Source organism: Procambarus clarkii, chromosome 34, assembly GCF_040958095.1.
Source record: "Procambarus clarkii isolate CNS0578487 chromosome 34, FALCON_Pclarkii_2.0, whole genome shotgun sequence".
Lineage (NCBI taxonomy): Eukaryota > Metazoa > Arthropoda > Malacostraca > Decapoda > Cambaridae > Procambarus > Procambarus clarkii.
The window spans coordinates 35,358,313-35,368,666 of record NC_091183.1 but is presented as its reverse complement, the minus strand read 5'-3'; the positions used below and the strand labels follow the sequence as shown (position 1 = coordinate 35,368,666).

General features: G+C 41.3%; 1 protein-coding gene across 1 annotated transcript in view; it reads left to right on the top strand.

Annotated features, from left to right (window-relative positions):
- Nucleotides 1–4,135: 4,135 nt before the first annotated feature.
- The window catches only part of LOC123761958 (prostamide/prostaglandin F synthase), a 37,047-nt gene continuing 30,828 nt past the window's right edge, over nucleotides 4,136–10,354 (top strand). The window contains exons 1-2 of the mRNA XM_045748121.2: nucleotides 4,136–4,217; nucleotides 7,145–7,286. Of these exons, the coding sequence (XP_045604077.2) occupies nucleotides 4,136–4,217; nucleotides 7,145–7,286 (224 nt within the window). The remainder of the gene's footprint in view (nucleotides 4,218–7,144; nucleotides 7,287–10,354) is intronic.

The window sequence follows — 10,354 nt, the reverse complement described above, 5'->3', positions numbered from 1 at the left end:
TTTAATGTTTTAATGTGTGCATCCTATGAAAGTTTACTGTATATATATCTATAAAACTTTTTAACTATTGACTTTCTTTTAAAACTGTCAAAATGGAATTTACCGTTTACCTGCTGGCAGATTCTCTTGGGAAGATGACGCGCTCTAAATCCTAAATTATTGAGTTAAAAATAACAAATTGATGCAAGCTTGTTTGCCGTGTGTACATGTGTATGAAGCAAGATTGAAATTTTTAGATATAACTTATAATTTTTTTTTTATACTGTATAAATAGGGAAGGGAGTACCACCTCTGGCTGGAAGACGGGGACTCCCTTAGCCTCGTAGGAAACCACACATAACACATTAGAGGGAATGTTTAGGTCCCCTCCAATACAGTTTGTGTGATCTTATAAATAATGAAACTTATAAATGTGTGCTGGATGGTGTTGATTCTGCAATTGTATGCCACAAACTGCAAACAGTCTTCCAGGCTTGGTGCCTTTTGATAAGTACTCATTCTCAAACTACAAAGTATAACGAAATAACACATTGGAGTGGACATTTAGGCATTACATAACTTTTTCAACACTGGATATTTGAGGGTTACAGAAGTATAGTATTGCTGTTCATATTTAGTGACAGGTGGCTCTGTAGGGTACTTGCCATGCAGTTCTTTGCATATCTTTCTTTATTCAGTAGAAGTGAAATGTGAACATAGTACAAAAAATTTAGGAGTTATCTATAACAGTAGTGATATATAATTTCATTCAATATTAGTTTACATCAATCTTATAAACAGCTCAGTTTCTAGTTTTAAGATTTATTGCTCTAGTGTAGTTACAGGATGAGAGCTATGCTTGTGATGCCCTGTCCCCTAAGGACTTCCGCCCTATTGTCCTCACGAGTTGTCTGTAAGCTCTTTGAACGTATGGTTAACGTTCGTCTGATGTGGTTCTTAGAACACCATCACCACCTCTCCCCTTCTCAATTTGGTTTTCGCAAGTGCCGCAGCCCAACAGATGTCCTGGTGAACTTGGTCTATATTCGTACTGCTTTTGCTGCAAAGACTTCTGTTGTTGCCATCCTTTTTGACCTGGAAAAGGCTTACGACGCCACTTGGGGATACAGTATCACATTGTCCCAACTTCATTCTTTTGGCCTTCATGGTAATTTCCCTCTCTTTTTCCAAAGCTTCCTCTCTCGTCGTTCCTTTCGAGTGAGGCTTGGTGCCACTCTCTCTGCCTCTTTTTGGCAATACGAGGGTGTTCCCCAGGGTAGTGTTCTGAGCACTACTCTCTTTCTGGTTGCCCTCAATGGTCTTCTTTCCTCTCTTCCTTCTGGCGTCTTCTCCGCTCTCTGTCTACGATCTTACACTTTGTTGTCGGGGTGGTGATTCACCTCTCCTTCAACAGCAGCTTAAACTTGCGATTGATGCCGTGTCATCTTGGGCCACTGATCGTGGCTTCAGGTTCTCTATGTCTAAGACTTGTGCAATGACTTTTACTCGGAAGCATGTCGTTCTTCGTTCTTCGTCTTTTGTTCTTCGCTTTATGGTCGCCCCTTTGTGTACAAGGATTCCACTAAGCTTTTGGGATTCATCTTTGACACTCTTTTGTCTTTGTCGCCCCATATCTCTTACCTTCGAGTTGAATGCTTTAAGGCCCTTACCCTCCTTCAGGTATTGTCCCATGCTTCTTGGGGAGCGGATAGGCGCGCACTCCTTGCTTTACATTCCTCTCTCATCCTGTCTAAACTCAATTATGGTTGCCCTGCTTACTCGTCTGCTTCTACTCTTCGCCGTCTTGATGCTTTGCACCATACTGGGTTGCGCCTCAGCTTTGGTGCCTTTCGTTCGACTCCTGCCCTCAGCTTGTATGTTGACACTGGCTTCCTATCTCTCCAGGACTGCCATGATCGCTACTGTCTTCGCTATCTGGCGCGGTCCTTGCAACATCCATCCTCTCGCCTCTGTCGTGCTTTAACTTTTACCCCTCCTGTGGTTCCTGTTCCTCTTCACCAACTCCCTCTTTCTACCTGGTTATCTTGCTTACAGGATTCTCTTTCAGTTCGCATTTCTAATATTTCACCTCGTATTGTTCCTTCCATGCCCCCCGTGGAGAGTCCCCCTTCCGAAGTTTTGTACATCCTTGACCCGCATCCTCTTCACCGGTGGGTCTAAGTCTGCGGACGGTGTAGGCTACCCTTAATCTTACTCACTGCCCCCTTCAGAGCAGGAGATTGCTGAAATAGAGGGAATATAGAGATCATATACAGCACGCATAGACACGATAAAGCACCTAAATTATTGGGATCGTTTCAAATCCCTCCAAATGTACTCACTAGAAAGAAGACGAGAGAGATATAAAATAATATACACATGGAAGATACTGGAGGGCCAGGTCCCAAATCTACACAGTAAAATAACAACGTACTAGAGTGAACGATATGGAAGAAAATGCAGAATAGAACCTGTGAAGAGCAGGGGTGCTATAGGCACAATCAGAGAACACTATAAACATCAGAGGTCGCGGTTGTTCAACACCCTCCCAGCAAGCATAAGAAATATTGTGGGAACAACCGTGGACATCTTCAAGAGAAAACTAGACTGTTTCCTCCAAGGAGTGCCGACCAACCGGGCTGTGGTGGATATGTGGACCTGCGTGCCGCACCCAGCAACTGCCTAGTGAACCAAACTCAAAAGTCAAGCCTGGCCTCGGGCCGGGCTTTAAGAGTAGAACAACTCCCAGAACCCCCATCAACCAACCAGGTATAATCAGGCATCACTAAAGCTTTTACCCTTCCTACGGTTCTGAAACGCCTTTTCCTTGAGCCCTTTTCTTCACACTCGTTCTGTTTCCATCTTCACCGATGGGTCTAAGTCTGCGGACGGTGTAGGCTACTCTCTTGTTTTTCCTGACCGCTTTTATATGTGTCGCCTACCTCCGGAGACTAGCATCTTCACAGCAGAACTTTATGCTATTCTCTATGCTCTATATCTCCTGCTTTCTCGTTGTCAATCTTCCTTTGTAGTTGTTGTTGACTCGTAGTGCCCTCATGGCTCTCAGGTCCTTTAATCCGGTCCGTCCAGTGGTTGTCGAGATTCAGCATTGGCTGTTTCTTATTTCCAGTAAATTTAAGTCAGTTGAGTTTTGCTGGGTTCCCAGCCATATTGGTGTCTATTTAAATGAGTGTGCGGATGCTGCCGCTAGGGAAGTTGTCCTCTCTTATCCTATCTCCCATAAAGGTATTCCTTATTCCGACTTTTACCCAGTTATTCATTCTTACATCCTTACCCGTTGGCAGGCTTGTTGGTCTTCTGTTACTGATAACAAACTGCGTACTCTTAAGAGTAGTGTGTCCTCATGGCCGTCCTCCTACCACCGTAACCGGCAATGGGAAATGGCTCTGGCAAGGTTGCGTATTGGCCATACACGCTTAACTTAGTCACTTAATGGAGCGCCGCCGTGCTCCTTATTGTCCAAATTGCATTGTCCCTCTTACGGTCGTGCATGTCCTTGAATGTCCTGACTTCCAGGACGAGCGTGTGTCTTGCTTTCCGACCGTCCCTTGCGGTCGCTTGTCCCTCGATAGAATTCTTGGTGAATCTGATACTTTTGATATCGTTCGCCTTAGGTGTTTCTCTTCTCATATTGACATCCTTGGTGATATTTAGCCCCTTCTGATTATTCCACACATTTGATGGTGCTACATAGCCTTCCCGGTTTGGTGCCTTCTTTTGATAATTACTTACTTGTGATGCCCTGTCTTCCCAGTACTGTCATATGAGCCTTTAAAACTACTGACAATTTTGGCATCCATCCCTCTACTTTCTTACTTAAATTGTTGCAACCATTTACCACTTTGCAAAAGTGAACTTTCTAATGTTTTGTCAGCAAGGTTGCTTTTAATTTGAATCTGTGTCATCTTGTTTTTGAAGCTGCTGTTTTCAAGAATTGTCAATTTTATCGATTACTGTTAGCATTTTGTACGTGGTGATCATATCGCCTCTTTCTTCTATCATCTAGCTTTAGTGCATTTAATGCCTCTAACCTCTCCACTTGCTTATGTTTTCAATTCTGGAAGTCAAATGTTGGAAAGATGATACTGAGCTAAAGAAATACATAGTAGAAGCTGCTGCAAAATAATCAGAAGTGATGTCAAGTGTCTTGACACTCTTTAAGTCAATCGAAGATGGAGAAACACCTTCTCTTAATGAAGGTGTATCTCCATCTTCAAGTAACCTCTCTGCAGAAAGTTTACTGGATTGCATTCCCAACAGTCTAAAATTGCTCTTATTAAAAGCATTTGAAAAGGATCCTTCCATAAAAATACGTGGAATTGGGTAGAGCATTATGCAAGGTATCTGTCTTGGAGCCGGTCGGCCGAGCGGAGATCACGCTGGACTTATGATCCTGTGGTCCTGGGTTCGATCCCAGGCGCCGGCAAGAAACAATGGGCAGAGTTTCTTTCACCCTATGCGCCTGTTACCTAGCAGTAAAATAGGTACCTGAGTGTTAGTCAGCTGTCACGGGCTGCTTCCTGGGGGTCGAGGACCGGGCCGCGGGGACACTAAAAAGCCCCGAAATCATCTCAAGATAACCTCAAGATAGAGGAATACAGTGTCAATTAGATAGGTTTGTTTCTTCAGCCACTCCACAACTTTAGGTTAAGGTTTAGGTCATTGACGTTCTCCATCATCATCAGATGACAATATTATAAAACCACACCAACAAATTCATAGATGACACTAAGATTTTTGTAAAGTGGGCAGTGAAGGCTTTACAAAAAAGATCTACAAGAACTCTACAAATGGTCGGAAGGCTGGGAAATGCTTTTTAATATCGAAAATGTAAGACCTGGTATGTGGGGCATAACATCTCACATCACCACTACCAAATTAACAACATAACCTTGCAGCAGATTGATGAAGAAAAGGACTTTGGGATCAGGAACCATCATTCACTGAAAGTTGCACAACAAGTGGGAACAGCAGTAAAAAAAAGTTAACAAACCCTAGGTATGATCATGCATACCTTTGACTTTAGGAAAAGAAGGTACAGTAGTTCTTTTCCTAAAGTTATTATTCAACTGTATAAATCTCTCGTGTCTCCACTTGGATTATTGTATCCAAGCATGTAGATCTTATCTTCAGGACAGCTGCTTTGGAGAAAGTTCAACACCAGGCAACAAAAATCATTCCACAACTAAGTCAACTCTCATACCAGGAACGGCTGAGGGCCATAACTCTGCAAACCAGGCATGACATGGTTGATATCGAAACTTAAAATACTGAACAAGTTAGAGGATGTTGATCCTGATATTTTCTTCAGAAGGTCAGTTGTAACACAAACAAGGAGCAACGGTTTCAAGTTTAACAAGACACAATGTAGGACTGAGAACAGGAGATGCTCTTTCACCCACAGGGTTATTAACCCATGGAACTGCCTACCTGCCAAAACTGTGTTTTTGGAGTAATTCCATCATCATACTATCATGCAAGAGGAGCCACACATCTATGGATCATCCAATAAAATCAGCAGACTTCTAGATGTTACTACTGCTCGGCTTAGACTCGGTTACAAGTATCTCTGGGAATTCTCATTATCTGCTGATGTAGACCTGACCAAATGTAAACTGTCAACAAAATTATTCGCACACCCTCCGTCAGTATGTGATGGAGTGCGAAAAGATACGTGAATTTAGAGACAATTCTATAACCAATGTTCCAGCGATGTGTAAATGTTTCATTCAAAATGATCTGCTACCAGAAATTTTAGTCAAATATCCCCAGTTTGCAAACTGTAGGTAGTAACTAAGTGATTGTAACCTATCCACCGCTGCTCACTGGATGGGGGGCGGTGTGCAGGACAAACATATCAATTTTGACACTAGCTCTCCACATATGTCAGTTGCTTAATTTAGAACCTGTACTTGAGGTCGATCTCGAACCCATTGTTGATGTGATGACTTATATTGAATTTTGTAACTAGCTCATCAAGATTGTAACTTGCTTAGCTAAATGAATTGTGGGGTTCAGTCCCTGAGCCCATTATGTGCCTCTGTAACCCTTTCCACTACCGCCCACAAGATGGGTATGGGGTGCATAATAAATGAACTAAACTAAACTGTATACCTGGAAAAGATTAAGTCAAATGGCGGCACCTTTGACAAGCCGTCAGCTCCCTGTCCTCGTCGAGGCCACTAGGGTTAGTGGCCTCGACTAACATTAGGTAAATTAGGTAAAAAAAAGGAATGGGTATAATTCACAGTAATTGAGTAACTCCGAAGATCAAGATTCCTCCTCCTTTCCTTTCGTAGGCATAGTGTTGGTGACAGTGACACTAAGAAGGTTGCAATAGTGAACTTTAGGGAGTATAGTAATCCGCAAAGCCTACTGAGGAACAATCTCTGAGCGATCTTCCAGTAGCCATTGTCTGGTCATTCCTTGCCAAATCATCACAACTCTTAACCCTACCTCAGATGTACCAAAGAGGACCAAAGAGCCAAAGCTTAACCCCCGCAAGCACAACTAGATGAATACATGAAATTTTATAGAATGTTAGAGTTGATGCGATAACATACATATGCGAAATTTTAGCATTCATTGATACACAATATTCATACAGCAGGGTTTCCAATGTGATAAAAATTACACAATTTTTTCTTACAAACTCAACAATAAAATTCATAACTTTGCTACTATTTGAGGTACCCCAACTTCTTGGACTGGATGGTAGAGTGACGCTCTCGCTCCTTGCAGGTCGCCGTTCAATCCCAGACCGTCCAAGTGGTTGGACACCATTCCTCCATCCCATCCCAAATCCACATCCTCATACAGCTTCCTAAAGCTATATACAGTAGTCGTATTGGCTTAGCGCTTTCTCCTGATAACCTCCTTTCTCCTTGTCTTACAGCTAAGGAAACATTGTTTTATTAAAAATAGTTGTACATTAATTATTGATTTCGTCATTTAAAAATTATGAAATTATTTTGAAACTAATATATAACCTTTGACCTTGACTATATAAAAAATAAATATGTTATACAGTTAGATGTACTTTCTCTTTGGTGTAAGTTTCATTCAAGCACTTAAAAGGCCAACATGCACAATTGATACTAGGAATATTGTAACATCCAGTATAAACACCATTATTAATGCACAGAGCAAGAGTTTCAGTCTCATTTGTATGGAGACCTTCTCACAGGCGTTGTCCAGCATGATGACGCGGACAAAGCAGCTAAAACTGTATGTGATAAGTCTGTAGTTGAATTGGATGTTGGTATTCATATTTCTGCTGTAAAATCGTCAGTATTTCTGGAAATTTAGGATGGCAGAAGAACAGTCATTGACAAGGCTAGAAAGCACGAATATTAAGAGTTATGGTATGTTCAGAACCGAGAACTATATGTACGGGCAGTACAAAACATCCACTAGACAGACATTTTAACTGCCAGAATTAGGCTGGGATATAAATATCTATGACAGGTGGCTGCAGGTAACGAATCCCCCCCCCCAATGGTGAACATTCCACTTGTAAACTATGTGAACAAGAGCTGGGACATTCTCCAACATTATATCTGTGATTGTCCTGTAATCAATGATTTCAGAACAAATGGTATGAGGTACGTTGAGCTCTATAACTACTTAAATTATTCACTCACGACTATTAAAAAATATTCTTATGCTGTACCCAAATTTTGCTAATGGAGGCTAATAGATTAGCCTCGCATTTCATGTTGTCGCCTGATTCCATGTATGACTAACCATCCTGTGAGATGAGATATTGATGAACTTGTAACTAGTGATGATATAGTGATGAAACTAGTTACAAGTTCATCAATATCTCATCTCTGTGTAACTAGTGTAGATATTGATGATCTACACCGTGTAATCTTTCATATTGAATAGGGTAGCAGCACATTGCTGTGTATACCCAAGCTTTATAATTATACTAAAAAAAAGAGTAGGAGTAAAAAGAAAAAAAAGGTTATAAAGTATTGGTGTGTAGCAGCTAAAACCTTCTTAAACAAGTAATAGTTTAAAAAGGTAACTAACAACGTTTCAAAGCGAGCAGATTTTGAGAAAAAAAAATCATTTAGTTGACCCTTTAGTTATGTGAGAGAGAGTTTTCTGTGTTAGGGTTGAGGTGAGTAGTGTGGAGTGCCGGCGGTAGATGGCGGGGTGCGGGGCGTCACGACCTCCAGGCCGCCACTCGCCCCTCCGGCCGCCACATTCCTCCAGCCCCGTGAAGCAAGCGGCGGCCGCCACACTACAGTCGGCGGCGTTACGGTGACATAGCACAACTCCTCCAGGCTCCTGCACCATGACTGTACTGGGGAAAATAGCCGACAACAGGGTGAAGAAGGCCGACACCAGAGAGGTTGGTGCGCTCGTTACTTAAATAATGTGCATTATAAATATTTATATATATAAAATATAAACATTTCCAGGAAAAGTTTGAAATGTCATACTGTATATGACTGAAGAGCCCAGGCGGGAGGAGGTCGTAATAGGACTTGGTTTAAGGATTGTTTGAAAGATTGTATGGGGGGAGGGGATTGTAGGGGGCGGGGGGAGGCGTGTCCGTGACTGGGGTGAGACTGACAATGGCTGACCTTCCCAGTCTGACGCAACACCTCCACCTCACTCCTCTTGACATTAACAGTAATACCCCCTCCGGGCGTGTGGGGGTACTTCCGGGGTATTCATGCCCATGCCACGTCTTGGGGTGGCTTAATCTTCACCAATCAGAGCTTGTACTAAATGCATGATTACCAATTTTTTCTTTTTATTTTTTATTTTTTTTTTGATATACAAGTTGTTGCATTCTTGTAGAGCCGCTAGTACGCGTAGCGTTTCGGGCAGGTCCCTGGAATACGATCCCCGCCGCGAAGAATTGTTGTTACAACCAAGTACACATTTTACTGTCGAGTTAAACAGAGGCTACAGTTAAGGGGGCGTTATTCGGGTATATTAAAGTTGTTTAGTGTCAACCATTATTTTTGACTAGTTGTATATGAAAAGGGCTATAATTGTTCAAAGTTTCAGTACTGTAGCCTAAATAGTAAGGGAGATTTTTAATTTTTTTTTTCAACGAATTTTACACATTTTCAAGTGTAAATTTACAACCACACCTTTCAGATATAATCATTCTATGACACTTTTCTGACACATTAACATATAATAAAGGATCTCTAGCAAAAGATTTTCCAAAACGTCTTTGGTTTCCCTAATACAAATAGTCTAAGTTCCCCCCCAAAATTATGCAAATATATCATGTTTATTGCTATTATAAAGTCAATAAAGAACTCAAGATAAAAAAACACTTGCAAACGATTTTAGACATAAAATTTATATATAATGTGTAAGTTTCATGTAAATTGCATAAAAAATGAAAAAGATGTTCATTTTCAAGTAACAAACTTTCAAGTAAAAAATAGTCTAAGGTGTTGCCCTCTGTGGCTGAAGTTGACATCAACCAATTTCCTCCGAAATTGGGACCCTTACAGATAGGCTTACGTGCAGTCAGGTGTATAAGTTTCATTCAAATCGCCCCATAAACAAGAGATAAAATTAAAAAAAAAAAAAGTAAAATTTGACTTTCTTTTAACAAAATTTTTTGTTAATAAAACTAATTATAATTTGTTTTTAATATATGCTGTTGTGATACCCGAGTCATAGACATGATTTCAGTTGACATTTTTGTTTGATAATCTTTTTTGACCATTTTTGAAGATTTTTGACACATAATTCAATATTTTTTTTCATCCTTCCTATTTATGCTACGATGCTGAGACTTGGACCAAATGAAACCCTTTTCATATACAACTTGTCAAGAGTTTGATTGAAATTGAACGAGTTTTCATTTTTTGCGTATTTTGTGAATAACGCCCCCTTAAGGATTTGCACCCAGTAAATCCTCCCCGGCCAGGATACGAACCCATGACAAAGCGCTCGCGGAACGCCAGGTGAGTGTCTTGCCACTACACCACGGAGACTGGTAAATGACTTGCCAATATGTACTTGGCAAGATTAATTTTTCCTGGGTCATGCTGTGGGTTCCTGCAAATTGCCCACAACTGTTGAAGCCCTTAATAATTTTTTATTTAGGGGTATATTGTGCCCAACCACTTGGGGTAGACGGTAGTGACTCGCGTCTTGCAGGTCGGCGTTCAATCTCCAACCGTCTAAAAGTGGTTGGGCACCATTCCTTACCCCCTCTCCCTGTCCCATCCCAAATCCTTATCCTGACCCCTTCTAAGTGTCATAATGGCTTTGTGCTTTCCCCTGATAATTCCCGCCCTCTACCAAAGGTCAAGAATCGTCGTACTAGAAAATGGAAGCGGCTTGCAAAATTGACATGCTGTCCTAT